Here is a 17,153-nt window from a genome sequence, read left to right on the forward strand (position 1 = left end):
ATACCTTTCAGTGTCTAAGCGTTCGAGCAGGCTTTTCACCTCCCTTAGGTCCTTAGAAAACTTCCCAGGCTCGGAGCTTTCCATGCCTATTAAAAATTGCAGTTGCTCGCGAGCTGCTTTTTCTTCCTGTTTTTCTTCGTATCACTTCAAGCAACTTTTTTCAATGGCCCTTCTTTTTATCCACTCCTTGAAATCTTCCCACTGAACCGCAACAACGCTGGGTCGCTCCTCAAGCAGCTTCTGCATTTCATCCGCAATATCAGTTACGAATTCCTCGTCCTCTAAAAGCTTTACATTAAATTTCCAGAGATTCCAGTTAAATTTTGTTTTTCTTTGCTTTATGCCGAAACTTGCGATCACTAGGCAATGATCACTAAAAGCTACAGGTATAACTTTGCAACTCGTGCAAAGAGACACGAGATCAATGGATGCAGAAATTCTATCCAACCTGGCATGACTATTACGCTGAAAATGAGTGAACTGAGGTTGATTCCCTTCGGTAAATATACTGCCAATATCCTCTAAGCTATTATCATAAGCCAGAGATTGAAGCAATTGAGCACTCTTGTCACGCACAGGCGTACCCTTCACTCGATCATTAGCGGCACACACACAATTAAAATCTCCCAACAGCAACAACACTCGGTCGCAAACAAGGTAGGGCTCCAAACGGGTAAAGAGATCAAAACGCTCAGATTCAACATTTGGAGCATACACACATATAATGCGCCAACATAAATTGGAAAAAGAAAAATCAACAACAATAAGCCGTCCACTAGGGCAAGAAAAAACCGACTCGACAGTGATGCCTAAATTATTTCGGACAAATAATACGCACCCACCCGAGGTGCCAACGGAATGGCAAACACAAACGTTGAAGGCTGCACGAAAGGTGGACACCATGCGATCAGTGGATTCCTCACTTTCGATCTTAGTCTCTTGGACTGCAACTATGTCAAGCGCGTTTTCAGCAAGCAGGCGGTTAAGCTGGCGCTGACGCCGTCGTGCACCAAGGCCTCTCACATTCAAAGTTGCTACATGTAAAGCTGTGTCTAGTTTCATCGCCATGCCCTATGAAAAGGAGACTTGAGTCCCACAGTACCCCTCATAGTCAGCCGAGCAGTCTTCTTAAACTCACTGTGCATGTACGGTGTCGCCTTTCCAGATATCCGCGTGCAGGCGTCGGGAACCCATGGGTAATTCCTTCGCCAGCAGATCCAGATCCGTGCACACAGTCTGATGGGTACCACTCCCCCACCAAAAAAAAGACAACAAGGAAAAAAAAAGAAAAGCAAGAAAAAAAACAGCACAAATGCACATTGCAGAACTACGGAGGCGGTTTCCCCGCCTGCCTTGTCTCGGCCATGACGTTCGGCCGCGGCTTGAACATCGGACGCCGGATTCCCGGGGCCTTCGACGGCGGTTCGTCGCTGCCACCATCAAGATGCGTCTTTTCGCCAGCGCTTTCCTCGCGGGAGCGTTTTCCAGCCGTTAGGGTGCCAGCCTCCTCAGTGAAGTCCATGCCTTCGGTGTTGGCAGGTTCAGCGCTGTCCAGAGCTTCGGCCGCGGCTTCTGGCGCGCCCTTCGGCGCGCCATCGCCACTCTGTTGAAAGGCACTCTGAACTTGTACTACACTCGCCGGTACCTCACTTGACGTCGCCTTCTGCTTCGTCAAAACCGTAAGCGACGGCCCTTCCCTCGCTGCTGGTTGCCCGTCTGCACGGGCTGCATCTTCCGCATCAGCCTCGTCCATCAGCAACTCAGACTTGTCTACTCCTGTACCGGGGCCGGTAATGCTCGCGTAAGTGCGGGCACACTGTCCGTCTTCATGGCCGAACCGTCGGCAGGTTCCGCAACGCGGGACTCGGCATTCCTTACGGATGTGCCCCGTACTCCGACAGCGTAGGCACAACGGTGGTCTGCCCGGTACAGCAACGAGCGCCAGCTCACCGCTAACATTCAGCTGGTGCGGCAGGTCGTCCAGCTTCACGCCAGCTCTCAACTTCAACGTGACGAGTCTAGTAGTCGAGCCTTTTTCTGACATACCACTCACGCGCCAGCGCTCGCGGGCAACTTCCGTCACTTTTCCGTACGGCGCAAAGGCAGCCCGAACATCCTCGTCGGGCACGTTGTGTAGCAGCCAGTGAAGTTTCAGTCGCACATCTTGGTTGGCCGGGTCAATCACCAAGCAGCGGCCTTTTTTCACTACCAGCTCACCGACACTAATAATCTTGGTCACCGCTTCAGCATCCTTGAGAGTGACGGCCCAGACGTGGCTCATCCGATACGCCCCCATTGCGATAACATCGGGGAGCAGCGACTGCTCTGCTAAAGCGTCGCGGAAATCTTCCACCCGGTACGGGCGGGCCCTGATATCGGCGTGCAAAAAAACCGTATTCAAAACGAACCGACCTGTAGGCAGTGCTGGCAAAACAACCTGGTAAGTATTTTCCTTTTGACTAGCCCTGTCACCGCGGCCTGACACGGCCGCTGAAGCCGCTCCATCGGAGCCCTGCATCCTGCGTCCGTTCACTGGCGTGGCCGGAAGCAGAATCAACTGAGCTAGCAGGCCAGAACTATTCCAGGGATCAAGGTAAGCCATGCCATTCGTGTTTCTGCTATGCACACACTACGGCTGCGTGGACGACTCAGGTAAAAGTGGCAGTGCCTCCACCATCGACGTTAAACTGCGTTGAGAGCAATAGAAAAAAAAACACAATGTGGCCTGCGCAGGGATTGAATCTACGACCTTCGCGTTATTAGCACGACGCTCTAACCAACTGAGCTAGCAGGCCAGAACTATTCCAGGGATCAAGGTAAGCCATGCCATTCGTGTTTCTGCTATGCGCACACTACGGCTGCGTGGACGACTCAGGTAAAAGTGGCAGTGCCTCCACCATCGACGTTAAACTGCGTTGAGAGCAATAGAAAAAAAACACAACGTGGCCTGCGCAGGGATTGAACCTACGACCTTCGCGTTATTAGCACGACGCTCTAACCAACTGAGCTAGCAGGCTCTTTTTTTTCTTTATTGCCTGCTAATACAGTGACAGGTCACACAAATGAATACATACATATATACTGAATAAGCAGGTTAGCATGCGATGCGGGTATTTCAAAATTTCTTCAGACACACCAAGTCATCAAGGATGGTAACCCACTCAGGGGGTTCATTTTGTGCACGATACACTTCTCTAATATATGAAACACTTTCGATTAGGTTATCGCGCGTAGATCGCACATTGGCATCTGCGTGCCGAAAAGCCATTCTCGTCCTCCACAAGCTGTGGAGGCCCAGGACCATGAACATATCAAAAGGTATCCTTTGATCACTTTCAACTGGCAGAAATCGTATTCCATAGGGTGTTATGGGGAGATCTTTTTTTAGAGTGCGCTGCAAAATATCCCAGTGGAAGACTGCGTCCCAGCATTCAATGAAGGCATGTTCAATTGTTTCCGGCTTTTTACACAGTAAGCAATCGGTTGTCCAAGGCACGAATATTCCTTTCTGTTCCAGCCATACTTTAACGGGGAGTGTGTTTGTGTGCAACTGGAAGAAAAACGTTTTGGCCGCCGGTCTTAAAGGCATCCTTCTAACTCGCTTCAGTACATCTTTACCTGAGCCTCCAGAGTACACCGTCCTATACAATGGGGTGGGCAGCATGCTGTCAACTAAGTCCGCGTACAGTTGTTTCTTTGTCACTGAGGACAAATGCTCCAAAGAAAAACGTGCACAAAGTATTCTAAAGGAAGCAACTACTTCTCGGTAGTAGCCGGTCACTCTTATACTGGCAACATTGGATGTGGAAACAACAAACTCAGGCAGTGTTTTCGCCAATCTCGCCTGGATGACTGTACGGAGAAAATCGTTACTTTCATCTCGCAGGAAGAAGAATCGCGATACAATCTGTCGTATAAACAAGTGTGAGAGCCCTAGTCCACCATCGCGAACTTTGCGAAAAAGGTTTGTACGGCTGGTCCGCTCCCAAGTGGAGTTCCAGATAAAGACGGCAAACACTCGGTGCATCTTTTGCACATTTATACGAGGCATGAACAACACTTGCATCATATACCACACTTTGGCAATCAAAAAAACATTGCACGCTGCCGCACGCGCGAACACCGATAATCCGCGACCCTGCCATCCTTTTGTTTTTTCCCTCAACTCTTCTGTTTGTTCACTCCAGAACTGCGTCGAGTCCCTATAGTGCTGAAGGGGCACCCCGAGATACCGTGCAGGCACTGAAGTCCACTCTATACCCGCGAAATTGGCGGGTGTCGTATTCCAGCTCCCATGCCATATTCCCACACTTTTTTCAAAGTTAATCTGGGCCCCAGTATAGCAACAGAAATTTCTGGCAATGCGCACAGCCTCTAGCACGCTTTCTCTGTCCTCGCAGAAGACTGCAACGTCATCTGCATAAGCCAGCATTTTAACTTCAGCGGCGTGCTGCCTAAAACCACGTATGTTTGCATCAAGGATGACTGCCCTACAGAAAGGATCGAGGTATATGGCAAAAAGGAGAGGAGACAAGGGACATCCTTGCCTCACAGAGGAGCGGACTAGCACCCTTGAACTAAGGCACTTGTTGATGATAATCTGCATTGAACATTCTTCATAAGCCATTTTGACACCGTCTCAAATTATGCTCCCAACATTACACTGCTGTAGTATACTGAAAAGCACCTCATGCGAGACCCGGTCAAAGGCCTTCGCAAGGTCAAGCTGTAACATGGCCACTCGACCCTCAAGGGCATCACAACATTCTAGTACACTTCTTGCGATGTGGGTGTTCGTTGAAATTGTGCGCTCTCTAATGCCGCATGTCTGATGTGGCCCTACTAGCTCTTTAATTACCACTTGTAATCGTCCAGCTAAGACTTTCATAAAAATTTTGTAGTCTGTATTGGTGAGAGATATCGGTCTATATGAGCCTACAAGAAGGAGCTTTTCCGGATCATCGGTTTTGGAATCAGCACTGTGTGTGATGTCCGGAATGAAGGAGGGACTTTTTTAAATTCATACGCTTCTGACAGAAGTTTATGCAAAATGCACGCCAATTCTTCACTGAAAGCTTTGTAAAAAGCTGCGCCTAGGCCGTCCGGCCCTGGCGATTTGCCCGACGGCAGCTTCTCTATCGCTGTTTTGATCTCGCTCACACTTATTGGCATTTCTAAGCTGTCCTTAACATCGTCATCCAGTCTTGGCATTCCGATCATGAAATCGCTGTCGAAGCCTGGCTCGAGGCGTGTGACATTGCCGAACACATCGCGATAATGGTCAACAAAAGCATTCTCGATCACCGCGGGATCTGACGTCACTTCATTTTGGAAACGTATCTGCTTGATCTCGTTTCTTGACGCCTGCCGTTTTTCATCGCTCATTGCGCGCTTGTTTGGCACCTCACCCATCCATAACCTTTCACTACGAGAACGTATGACTGCAGCCTTGTATCGCTCTGTATCGATAACTTCTAGTTCATGTCTCACTTTCTTCACGTTCTCAGCCAATTGATCGTGGTCAAAGTTTTCTACGTTTAAAAGAAATTCCAGTTCCCTTTGCAGCTCTTTTTGCTTCTGCAGTTCTTCGTGCTTCCGGCTGCTTCCTCTTTCGATTGCAATGAGCTTAACTTGGCTCTTAAATTCCTCCCATGCAGTCCGAAAGTTTTCATGCTTCATTGTCAGCGTCTCTGTTAATTTTCCCTTAACTCTGCTTGAGAACAGTTCATCATCAAGAAGCTTTTCATTGAATTTCCGGGTGTCCCAGTTAAATCGTGTCGTCTTAGTTTTTTTCCCGAGTGCGAAGCTCACCAAGCTATGATCTGTGAATGATAGTGGTGCGACACTGTAACTGTTACATAGGGGCATCAAGTCTAGTGAAATATACACTCTGTCCAACCTTGCTCGGCTCTCTCTCTGATTGTGTGTGTACTGCGGAAGCATACCGCCAGTGAAGACTCGGCCCACATCTTCTAGGTTGTGCTCCTCAATTAGTGAGCTCAAAAGGAGAGCACTTTTGTCACGAACATGTGCACCTCTGAATCGATCCTCCGTAAAACACACACAGTTAAAATCACCGAGAAATATGACAAAGCGATCACACTTTAAGTACTGCTCAATGTACTCAAAGAATACCATTCGGTCATTCACATTGTTAGGAGCATAAACGCATATGATCCGCCACAAGGATTCAGAAAAAGAAAAATCTACAATAAGCATGCGGCCAGTTTGGCAAACAGTCATACTCTCTTCACTAATGCCAGCACTCTTCCGTATCATCAGTGCGCACCCGCCTGACATGCCATTAGCATGGCATACACACACATTATAATGCGCGGTAAAAGGCATCACCATGCGATCGGTCTGCTCTTGAGTCTCGACCTTAGTTTCTTGTATCGCGATGAGATCGAGTTCCTTCTCCATACAGAGGCGACTAAGTTGATACTGTCGCCTACGTGCTCCAAGGCCACGAACATTCAAGGTGGCAACTCTTAATGCTGTCTCTAGTCTCAGAGCCATGTATCTTATAGAGCACACCGTTCGCACAGTACCTCTGGGTAACTACTGATATTAGCGCTTTGCAACAAGTAAGCAATTGGCAGCACAATTCCCACGCGTACCTTTGCGGTGTACGCAGCGGCTACTTCTGAAAAGGCGTCCATCTTTTGACGACGCTGGCGTGGACGCCCCAGTAGGCGCCACGTCCTACGGAGGCGGTGTTGCCGCCGGCCGTCTGTCCGGCGGAATGTTCGGTTTCGGACGGAAGGGCGCCCGACGGCCCACCGGTGCTTTCGGCGGGGGTTCATCGTTGCTCTCGTTGCCAAGGTTCTCGTGCTGGTTGTTGGCTGAGTCCCGTGACCTTTTTGTCGCCGCGTTGCTTACACCCGATTCTGCGACGTCCATCAAATCGCTTCCAGGTGCGTGTTTTGCTGCATCCACCTCGGTAGCGGCTGGTTCGGTGGCCAACTCCTTCACATTTTCATCGCTTGGCTTTTCCTCTTCAGTTTTCTGCTGAGTAAGTTGCACTGTAGCCGCGTTCGGTAGGCCAGCGCTATGCTCAGACGGCATTACGGCCGTGTCCGACGGCCGACTCTCCGTGCGGGAGGCCTCAGCGACGTCAGCCTCGTCCATGAAAAAGTCCGCCACGGCTTCCTTGGGCGCCGGTCCTGTTACCGACGCGTACGTCCTTTCACACTGCGCTTCGTCATGGCCGTAGCGACGACAAAGCGTACATTTCGGGACGCGGCAGTCACGTCGAACATGACCGGTGTTTCGGCATTTCAAGCACAACGGTGCTCTGCCAGGGACAACAACCAAGGTCTGCTCACCGGCGATACGAAGTTGGTGGGGCAGGTCTTCCACGGTGAGACCCGTCCGCAGAACCAAGGACACCACTCGCGTTGACGATGATTTTTCTTGCAGGCCGTGAACACGCCATTTCTCCCGGCAAACGTCAATCACCTTTCCGTAAGGTGAGAGGGCTGTCCGTATGTCGTCGTCAGGCATGTTGTACAGCATCCAATGCAGCTTCAATTGCACTGCCTGGTTGGCTGGGTCGACCACAATACAGCGATGCTCCTTCACTTTCATGTTCTTGACGCTTGCGAGCCTCTTGACGCCTTCGTCGCTCTTGAAGGTGATTGCCCAAACGTGGCTCATATGATACGCCCCAAGGGCGATAACATCGGGCAGTAGGCCTAAGCCCGCCAGCGCATCGCGGAAGTGCTCCACGCGATACGGCCTGGCCCGCACATCAGCATGCAAAAACAACGTATTTAAAACAATACGGCCTGTCGGCAGTTGCGGCAGCAACACTTGATATTCCGGGTCTTCAGTATCAAAAATCCTGTTACCGCGGCCCTGCTGGGCCGCTGAAGCCGCTCCTACGGAGCCCTGCATCCTGCGTCCGTTCACTAGCGTGGCCGGAAGCAGAATCCTGAGCTAGCAGGCCAGAACTATTCCAGGGATCAAGGTAAGCCATGCCATTCGTGTTTCTGCTATGCACACACTACGGCTTCGTGGACGACTCAGGTAAAAGTGGCAGTGCCTCCACCATCGACGTTAAACTGCGTTGAGAGCAATAGAAAAAAAACACAACGTGGCCTGCGCAGGGATTGAACCTACGACCTTCGCGTTATTAGCACGACGCTCTAACCAACTGAGCTAGCAGGCTTTTTTTTTTTTTTTTATTGCCAGGATTATAGTCAACATGAAAGGGTACAAGGCGTAAAACATATCAGCCACACTTGGGCTAACATGACACTAAAATTTTTTCAGAGACACCAATGCATCCAGACAAGCAATCCATTCTGGTGGATCAGGGAGCGCTCGATAAACTTCTCTGAGACATACGATACTTTCGATAAAGTGGTCTCTGACAGAACGCACGACAGGTTCGGCATGTTCAAACTGCATTCTCGTTTTCCACAGCGCGTGGAGGCCCAGGACCATGATAAGATCGTACGGTATATCGTCCGAAGCGTCTACCGGCAGGAATCGTATTCCATATGGGTCAAGAGGCAACTGTTTCTTTAATGTGCGCTGGAGAACGTCCCAATGGAAAATCGGGTGCCAGCAATCTAGGAATACGTGCTCTATGGTTTCAGGCTTTTTGCATAAAAAGCAGTTTGTTGACCACGGTATGAAGATGCCTTTTTCCTGAAGCCAGGTCTTAACTGGAAGTGTGTTGGTATGTAGCTTAAAGAAAAAGGATTTAACTGAAGGTAATATTGGCATTTTCTTTACTCTTTTGAGTACATTTTGTCCAGGGCGTCCACGGTGTGGTAAACGGTATAACGGTACAGGTAGCATGGTGTGAACAAGGTCCTTATACAGTTTCTTCCTACTAACAGTGCACAAGTAGTCTTGTGAAAACCGCACGTTTAACAACCTGAACGCGAGCACTACTTCGCGCAGATAACCAGTCACAGCGCCACATGTGTTCTCACATGACGTCACAATGAATCCTGGCAGAAGTCTACGTAGCCTCACCTGCATCACGGTGCGGAGAAAGGGGTCATTTTGATCCCTTAAGAAAAGAAATCGTGACACGACTTGCCGCAAAAACAAGTGAACCAGACCTAGCCCACCGCACTTGACTGAGATAAACAAATTAGTTCGGCTAGATCTCTCCCAGGTCGAGGACCAAATGAAAATAGCGAGGACCCGATGGATTTTTTGTATGCTCGTTCGCGATGCACACAACACGTTCATCACATACCATATTTTTGAAATTAGGAAGACATTGGAGACAGTCGCACGGGAAAACATTGACAGCTGTCTTCCCTGCCAAGCATCAGCCTTTTCTTTTGCCTTCGTTGTTTGATCGGTCCAGTATTGTTCAGGATCACGATAACACTCCAGGGGCGCACCGAGGTATGGTTTAGGAACTGTTGACCAATGAAGGCGACAAAATTGCTCCGGCGTGGCGTCCCAGTCTCCATGCCAAAATCCATAACTTTTGTCCCAATTTATCTGGGCTCCGGTGTATTCGCAAAATTGTTCAACAACAGCTGTGGCTTCTTTAATGCTTTCTTTGTTTGCGCATAATACGGCGATATCATCCGCGTAGGCCAAGATTTTTATTTCTGCCTCACGTACTCTATATCCTGTTATGCGTTCATTGTTTGCAATTGCCAAACATAGCGGCTCTAGGTAAGCCGCGAACAGCAAGGGCGAAAGAGGGCATCCCTGCCTCACCGACGAGCGAACGCTCAGGCTGTCTGTCAGTTCGCCGTTTACGATGATTCGCGTTGAGCAGTCAGTGTACGCCATTCTGACGCCTTCAGTGATAACGCAGCCTACGTTAGAATGCTCTAAAATGCAGAGCAGAGCCTCGTGCGAGACACGGTCGAAGGCTTTGGCCAGATCAAGCTGCATCATCGCAACGCGCTCGTCAAAGGCGTCACAACACTCGAGGACCGTTCGCGCGACATGCACGTTTGTTGCAATGCTTCGGCCTTTGATGCCGCAAGTCTGATGCGGCCCTACCAACTTTGTTATAACGCGTTGAAGTCGTGTCGCTAAAACCTTCATAAATATTTTGTAGTCCACATTGACAAGGGTTATCGGGCGATAAGACCCTGGCAAGAGACGTTTTGCTTCATCGTCAGTCTTTGGTATCAGCACGACGTGCGACGTTGTGAATGATAAAGGAACTCGCTTTTTGTCGTATGCCTCAGTAATGACATTGTGCAAAATCTGAGCAACCGAACAGTTGAAGGCTTTATAAAAGGCAGCTCCTAGGCCGTCAGGCCCGGGTGCTTTACCAAGGGACAGGTCATCTATTGCGCGTTCTATTTCACTGACGGTTATCGGTTCTTCCAGTTGCGTCTGTACTTCTTCGTCCAGCTGTGGCATAAAGGAAAGAAATTCTTTCTGGAAGCTGTCTTTCGTATCACGTGGGTGTCCTATCAAGTTCCGAAAATGCTCGGCCATCACTGTCTTGATAACCTTTTGGTCAGTCGTGATCTCGTTTCCGTTGGCAAGCTGCCGGATTTCTTTCCGACATGCGTATCTTTTTTCGTCGGATAGTGCGCGCTTTGTTGGCGTTTCTCCCGCCCACAGCTTCTCGGATCTTGCTCGTACAATTGCCGCTTTGTATCTTTCTGTGTCTATAGTTTCGAGCTGTGTTTTCACCCGCCTTATTTGTTCAGTACATTTACCGGGCTGAATGTTTTCCATGCTTATCAAGAATTCTAGTTCCTGGCGAAGTTTTGTTTCGTTTTGTTTCTGGTTGAACTTAATAATGCTGCTTCTTTCGATGGCTATTATTTTAACTCTCTGTTTAAACTCTTCCCATTCAACTCCGAACTGGTTTGGCTCCAGTGTGAGCAACTTCTCTAATTCTTCCGTTACTGCGCTAACAAATGCATCATCTTCCAAAAGCTTCACGTTAAACTTCCAGAGGTTCCAGTTGAAGCGACTTTTGTTTTGCCTTCTTCCAAACGTTGCAGTTACCAAGCAGTGGTCACTGAACTGGACTGGTTGCACTTCATATGCTGCACATGAAGAAACCAGTTCGGGTGATGCGTATAGTCTGTCTAATCTCGCGTGGCTGTCACGCTGAAAATGGGTATACTGAGGACGTGTACCCTTCGTAAATACGCTACCAATGTCTTCTAAATCATAATCATGCACCAGGGCACTTAATACTTCTGCGCTCTTGTCCCGAACTCGTGTGCGTTTAGCGCGATCATCCATTGTACATACGCAATTAAAGTCGCCCAACAATATCAACACTTTGTGACAGTTAAGGTAGGCTTCAACACGTTCAAAGAAAGATCGACGCTCGGTCTCAACGTTGGGTGCATAGACACAAATGACACGGAAAGATAAATCATAACCAGCAAAATCAACAACTAAAAGGCGACCACTTTGGCATGACAACACTGACTGTACACAGATCCCCAAGTTATTACGGATGAAAAGGGCGCAACCACCTGATCCACCATTCGCATGACAAACGCATACATCGAAATGCGTACGGAAATTGGACACCATTCGGTCGGTCAGTTCTTGGCTTTCGATTTTCGTCTCCTGTACGGCAACTAAGTGTAATTCTTTATCAAGAAGAAGGCGGCTTAACTGACACTGTCGCCTTCTTGCACCTAGCCCCCGGACATTTAACGTTGCTACGCGTAGCTTTTCCCCGAGATTAAGAGCCATGGTAACACAATGGAATGGTGCCCATCCCCGGAAAGAATTCTCGCTCTCCAGGTCTGTGTGCCCATATACACACCGCAAGTTTGCCAACAAAATATACACTGAGGCGTGCAGGAAGAAGCTTGGTGCCAACAGCACCTTGCCTCGACCCGAAAAGAAAACGGCACATCGACACAGCCATAGAGCTTAGAAATCCCCCCGTTCCCATTATGACGAAGGCAACACAAAGCTACGGAGGCGGTTTACCCGCCTGCCGAGAGTCGACCGGAATGTTCGGTCGCGGCTTGAACGACGCCCGCCTACCTGGCGTTTTCTGCGGCGGCTCGTCCCCGCCGCTTTCGTCCCGCTGCTGCAGCATGCTGGTGGTGTCTTCATGCGTCCTCTTCCCGGCTGCGGGACTCGTTGATTCACGGGACGTGTCCATGTTCTCTGCCGCGGTGTGGTCGTCGCTCACGTGCGGTTCAGGCTGCTTTTTTTCCACGGCTTTCGGCGTAGCCACGACGTCCTGGGCAGGTGGTTGTTGCTGTTCCGCGGCGCTTGCCACAACGACAGGTTTCTGCTTAGTTTGCAGTTGAGCCTGAGTTGCCGTTGGCAAATGCGCTGCTTGTCTGCCTCCCGCCGACGATAACTCCTCGACGTCCGCTTCATCCATTAGCAAGTCGGACGTATCCTCTTTGCTCCCCAGTCCGGTGACGCTGGCATATGTCCGCTCGCACTGGCTGTCTTCGTGTCCGAAGCGCCGGCAGGCACCACACCGTGGGATGCGGCACTCGCGGCGAATATGACCCGTGCCGCGACAGCGAAGGCAGAGCGGAGCCCTGCCCGGCACAACCACGAGGGCCAGCTCACCTGCAACACTTAGCTGATGGGGCACATCGTCAATTTGCACTCCAGCATTCAGCTTCAGTGTCACGAGCCTGGTGGTAGAGCCCTTGTCGGTCACTCCTTGGACCCGCCAACGCTCGCGGGCAACTTCAGTGACTTTGCCGAACGGGGCGAAGGCGAGGCGTACGTCCTCATCCGGTACACTGTGGAGAAGCCAGTGCACCTTCATGCGGACGTCCCTGTTGGCCGGGTCGATGACGAGGCAGCGCTGCTTCTTCACTTGCAATTCACCAATGCTGGCTAGCTTCTTTGCCGTTTCAGCGTCCTTGAACGTGACAGCCCAAACATGGCTCATGCGGTACGCCCCCAAGGCGATAACCTCGGTGAGCACCGACTGTTGAGCGAGGGCGTCACGGAAATCTTCTACCCGGTACGGGCGAGCACTTACGTCAGCGTGCAAAAAAACTGTATTTACAACAAACGGACCTGTAGGCAAACTGGGCAGAACAACCTGGTACTCACTATCAGTTGACATAAACCTGTTTCCGCGGCCAGACATGGCCGCTGTAGCCGCTCCAACGGAGCCCGTCATCACACATCCGTTCGCTTCGGCGCCCGGAAGTGGAATCCACTGAGCTAGCAGGCCAGAACTATTCCAGGGATCAAGGTAAGCCATGACATTCGTGTGTCTGCTATGCACACACTACGGCTTCGTGGACGACTCAGGTAAAAGTGGCAGTGCCTCCACCATCGACGTTAAACTGTGTTGAGAGCAATAGAAAAAAAACACAACGTGGCCTGCGCAGGGATTGAACCTACGACCTTCGCGTTATTAGCACGACGCTCTAACCAACTGAGCTAGCAGGCCAGAACTATTCCAGGGATCAAGGTAAGCCATGCCATTCGTGTTTCTGCTATGCACACACTACGGCTTCGTGGACGACTCAGGTAAAAGTGGCAGTGCCTCCACCATCGACGTTAAACTGCGTTGAGAGCAATAGAAAAAAAACACAACGTGGCCTCCGCAGGGATTGAACCTACGACCTTCGCGTTATTAGCACGACGCTCTAACCAACTGAGCTAGCAGGCCAGAACTATTCCAGGGATCAAGGTAAGCCATGCCATTCGTGTTTCTGCTATGCACACACTACGGCTTCGTGGACGACTCAGGTAAAAGTGGCAGTGCCTCCACCATCGACGTTAAACTGCGTTGAGAGCAATAGAAAAAAAAAACACAACGTGGCCTGCGCAGGGATTGAACCTACGACCTTCGCGTTATTAGCACGACGCTCTAACCAACTGAGCTAGCAGGCCAGAACTATTCCAGGGATCAAGGTAAGCCATGCCATTCGTGTTTCTGCTATGCACACACTACGGCTTCGTGGACGACTCAGGTAAAAGTGGCAGTGCCTCCACCATCGACGTTAAACTGCGTTGAGAGCAATCGAAAAAAAACACAACGTGGCCTGCGCAGGGATTGAACCTGCGACCTTCGCGTTATTAGCACGACGCTCTAACCAACTGAGCTAGCAGGCCAGAACTATTCCAGGGATCAAGGTAAGCCATGCCATTCGTGTTTCTGCTATACACACACTACGGCTTCGTGGACGACTCAGGTAAAAGTGGCAGTGCCTCCACCATCGACGTTAAACTGCGTTGAGAGCAATAGAAAAAAAACACAACGTGGCCTGCGCAGGGATTGAACCTACGACCTTCGCGTTATTAGCACGACGCTCTAACCAACTGAGCTAGCAGGCCAGAACTATTCCAGGGATCAAGGTAAGCCATGCCATTCGTGTTTCTGCTATGCACACACTACGGCTTCGTGGACGACTCAGGTAAAAGTGGCAGTGCCTCCACCATCGACGTTAAACTGCGTTGAGAACAATAGAAAAAAAACACAACGTGGCCTGCGCAGGGATTGAACCTACGATCTTCGCGTTATTAGCACGACGCTCTAACCAACTGAGCTAGCAGGCCAGAACTATTCCAGGGATCAAGGTAAGCCATGCCATTCGTGTTTCTGCTATGCACACACTACGGCTTCGTGGACGACTCAGGTAAAAGTGGCAGTGCCTCCACCATCGACGTTAAACTGCGTTGAGAGCAATAGAAAAAAAACACAACGTGGCCTGCGTAGGGATTGAACCTACGACCTTCGCGTTATTAGCACGACGCTCTAACCAACTGAGCTAGCAGGCCAGAACTATTCCAGGGATCAAGGTAAGCCATGCCATTCGTGTTTCTGCTATGCACACACTACGGCTTCGTGGACGACTCAGGTAAAAGTGGCAGTGCCTCCACCATCGACGTTAAACTGCGTTGAGAGCAATAGAAAAAAAACACAACGTGGCCTGCGCAGGGATTGAACCTACGACCTTCGCGTTATTAGCACGACGCTCTAACCAACTGAGCTAGCAGGCCTTTTTTTTTTTCTTTATTGCCGATTTTGACGTACAAATCAAGAGGTTACAAGAAATAAAACATGGCGGCCACACTTCGGCCGACACGACTTTAAAATTTTTTGAGCGACATTAATCCATCTAGTACAGTTATCCATTGTGGTGGATCAGGCAGTGCGTTGTACACATTTCTTAAGCGCACAACGCTCTCAATGAAATGTTCGCGAACCGGGCGAACAACCAAGTCCGCGTGTTCAAACTGCATTCGTGTTTTCCACACCGCGTGGAGGCCCAGGACCATAATGAGGTCATAAGGTATTTCCTCTGAGGGATTCACAGGCAAGAAACGTATGCCGTACGGATCCAGGGGTAACTGTTTTTTTAAAGTTCTTTGGAGTACATCCCAATGAAAGATCGGGTCCCAGCAGTCTAGAAATACGTGTTCTATTGTTTCGGGTTTCTTGCATAAAAAGCAGTCAGTGTTCCAGGGAATGAAGAGTCCTTTATCGTGAAGCCAGGTCTTAACTGGGAGGGTGTTTGTATGTAACTTGAAAAAGAACGATTTGGCGGAGGGTAGTATAGGCATTTTCTTCACTCTTTTTAGGACGTCCTGTCCTGGGCCACCGCGATGTGGAGAACGGTACAAAGGTACAGGGAGCATGACATCTACAAGGTCTCTGTAGAGTTTTTTCTTTGTAACGGTTGACAGGTACTGCTGGGAAAAACGTACATTCAACAGCCTATACGATAAAACAACTTCATGCAGGTATCCAGTCACCCTTCCGCACATATTTTGCACAGACGAGACTACGAATCCAGGCAGAAGTCTATACAGTCTTACTTGTATAACTGTGCGCAGGAAGATATCATTCTGATCTCGTAAAAAAACAAAGCGTGCCACAATTTGTCGCAGAAACAAGTGAGCCAGGCCCAGACCTCCTTTCTTTACAGGCAAAAACAAATTCGTTCGACTGGACCGCTCCCAAGTCGAGGCCCAAATAAAAATAGCAAAAACCCGATGCATTTTTTGAATGCTCATCCTCGCCGCACACAACACATTCATGACGTACCAGATTTTTGATATCAAAAAAAGGTTGCAGACAGTGGCTCTAGAAAACATCGACAGTTGCTTGCCTTGCCACCCGTTCGCCTTTTCTTTAGCCATCAAGGCTTGATCCCTCCAGTACGGTTCAGGGTCGCGATAATTTCCGAGAGGCACACCAAGGTACTGCGTTGGCACCATTGACCAGGTGAGCCGACAAAAGGCTTCTGGTGTGTCCACGCAATCGCCATGCCAGAAGCCATGACTTTTATCCCAGTTTATCTGGGCTCCACTCGCATCACAAAACTTCTCGACGACATTAGTTGCCTCTCTAATGCTATCTTTGCTGGCGCAGAACACCGCGATGTCATCCGCGTACGCCAGAATTTTGACTTCGGCAGCCTGTAGTCTGTAACCTGTTATGCGCGCATTATGTTCCATCGCCAGACAGAGTGGCTCAAGATAAGCGGCAAACAGCAGTGGTGAAAGGGGGCATCCCTGCCTCACCGACGAGAGCACGCACAAGCTATCAGTGAGCTCACCGTTAACAATAATACGCGTTGTACATTTTTTGTACGCCATCGTGACGCCTTCCGTAATCACACTGCCCACATTCGTGTGTTCAAGTATGCAGAGCAATGCCTTGTGCGAGACACGGTCGAAGGCTTTTGCCAGGTCAAGCTGCATCATCGCGACGTGATCGCCCAGCGCATCGCAACACTCGAGCACGCTTCGAGCCACGTGCACATTCGTCGCGATAGTGCGGCCTTTAATGCCACAAGTCTGGTGTGGTCCAACCAACTTGTTAATAACACCTTGCAGTCGCTTTGCTAGAACTTTGGTGAATATTTTATAGTCGACGTTAGCAAGACTTATTGGGCGATATGAGCCTGGCAACAAACGTTTCTGAGCATCATCACTCTTCGGGATTAGCACGATATGCGAGGTTGTGAAGGACAAGGGTAGTCTTTTCTGGTCATACGCTTCGCTAACAACGTGATAAAGAACTTGGGCAACCTCAGACCGGAAGGTTTTATAGAAAATGGCCCCTAAGCCATCCGGCCCAGGTGCTTTCCCGACTGCCAGCTCATTTATTGCGCATTCTATCTCACTTGGTGTGATTGGTTGTTCTAGCTGTGTCCTTACTTCTTCGTCAAGCTTTGGCATCAACGGAAGGAATTCTTTTTGGAAACAATCTTTAAGGTCCCGTGGATGGCTTA

At 49.8% G+C, this 17,153-nt stretch overlaps 2 protein-coding genes and 10 non-coding genes across 12 annotated transcripts; all 12 read right to left on the reverse strand.

Moving 5' to 3' along the window:
• Window positions 1–2,943: 2,943 nt before the first annotated feature.
• On the reverse strand, window positions 2,944–3,017 carry TRNAI-AAU (transfer RNA isoleucine (anticodon AAU)). Its single transcript has one exon. It is a non-coding gene; the product is annotated as a tRNA-Ile (tRNA).
• Window positions 3,018–6,705: 3,688 nt separating this feature from the next.
• LOC149346187 (uncharacterized) lies at window positions 6,706–7,899 on the reverse strand. Its single transcript, XM_089541261.1, has one exon. The coding sequence runs from the start codon at window positions 7,897–7,899 to the stop codon at window positions 6,706–6,708; it is 1,194 nt and encodes a 397-aa protein (XP_089397387.1).
• A 200-nt stretch (window positions 7,900–8,099) lies between these two features.
• Window positions 8,100–8,173, reverse strand: TRNAI-AAU (transfer RNA isoleucine (anticodon AAU)). The gene has a single exon. It is a non-coding gene; the product is annotated as a tRNA-Ile (tRNA).
• An 804-nt stretch (window positions 8,174–8,977) lies between these two features.
• Window positions 8,978–13,081, reverse strand: LOC149346189 (uncharacterized). The gene is made up of 2 exons (XM_089541262.1): window positions 11,968–13,081; window positions 8,978–8,991 (listed from the first exon to the last, which is right to left on the reverse strand). Exons 1-2 carry the CDS (start codon window positions 13,079–13,081, stop codon window positions 8,978–8,980), a joined length of 1,128 nt encoding a protein of 375 aa, XP_089397388.1.
• Window positions 13,082–13,283: 202 nt separating this feature from the next.
• Window positions 13,284–13,357, reverse strand: TRNAI-AAU (transfer RNA isoleucine (anticodon AAU)). Its single transcript has one exon. It is a non-coding gene; the product is annotated as a tRNA-Ile (tRNA).
• A 148-nt stretch (window positions 13,358–13,505) lies between these two features.
• On the reverse strand, window positions 13,506–13,579 carry TRNAI-AAU (transfer RNA isoleucine (anticodon AAU)). The gene has a single exon. It is a non-coding gene; the product is annotated as a tRNA-Ile (tRNA).
• A 150-nt stretch (window positions 13,580–13,729) lies between these two features.
• Window positions 13,730–13,803, reverse strand: TRNAI-AAU (transfer RNA isoleucine (anticodon AAU)). The gene has a single exon. It is a non-coding gene; the product is annotated as a tRNA-Ile (tRNA).
• Window positions 13,804–13,951: 148 nt separating this feature from the next.
• On the reverse strand, window positions 13,952–14,025 carry TRNAI-AAU (transfer RNA isoleucine (anticodon AAU)). The gene has a single exon. It is a non-coding gene; the product is annotated as a tRNA-Ile (tRNA).
• Window positions 14,026–14,173: 148 nt separating this feature from the next.
• Window positions 14,174–14,247, reverse strand: TRNAI-AAU (transfer RNA isoleucine (anticodon AAU)). Its single transcript has one exon. It is a non-coding gene; the product is annotated as a tRNA-Ile (tRNA).
• Window positions 14,248–14,395: 148 nt separating this feature from the next.
• Window positions 14,396–14,469, reverse strand: TRNAI-AAU (transfer RNA isoleucine (anticodon AAU)). Its single transcript has one exon. It is a non-coding gene; the product is annotated as a tRNA-Ile (tRNA).
• Window positions 14,470–14,617: 148 nt separating this feature from the next.
• TRNAI-AAU (transfer RNA isoleucine (anticodon AAU)) lies at window positions 14,618–14,691 on the reverse strand. Its single transcript has one exon. It is a non-coding gene; the product is annotated as a tRNA-Ile (tRNA).
• A 148-nt stretch (window positions 14,692–14,839) lies between these two features.
• On the reverse strand, window positions 14,840–14,913 carry TRNAI-AAU (transfer RNA isoleucine (anticodon AAU)). The gene has a single exon. It is a non-coding gene; the product is annotated as a tRNA-Ile (tRNA).
• Between the last annotated feature and the right edge of the window lie 2,240 nt (window positions 14,914–17,153).

Source organism: Amblyomma mixtum, chromosome 4, assembly GCF_055824585.1.
Source record: "Amblyomma mixtum isolate Tamu chromosome 4, ASM5582458v1, whole genome shotgun sequence".
NCBI lineage: Eukaryota > Metazoa > Arthropoda > Arachnida > Ixodida > Ixodidae > Amblyomma > Amblyomma mixtum.

Bases quoted from the DNA above. Each gene is read 5' to 3' on its own strand.
- LOC149346189 (XM_089541262.1), bottom strand. From the start codon at position 13,081: ATGACGGGCTCCGTTGGAGCGGCTACAGCGGCCATGTCTGGCCGCGGA.
- LOC149346187 (XM_089541261.1), bottom strand. From the start codon at position 7,899: ATGCAGGGCTCCGTAGGAGCGGCTTCAGCGGCCCAGCAGGGCCGCGGT.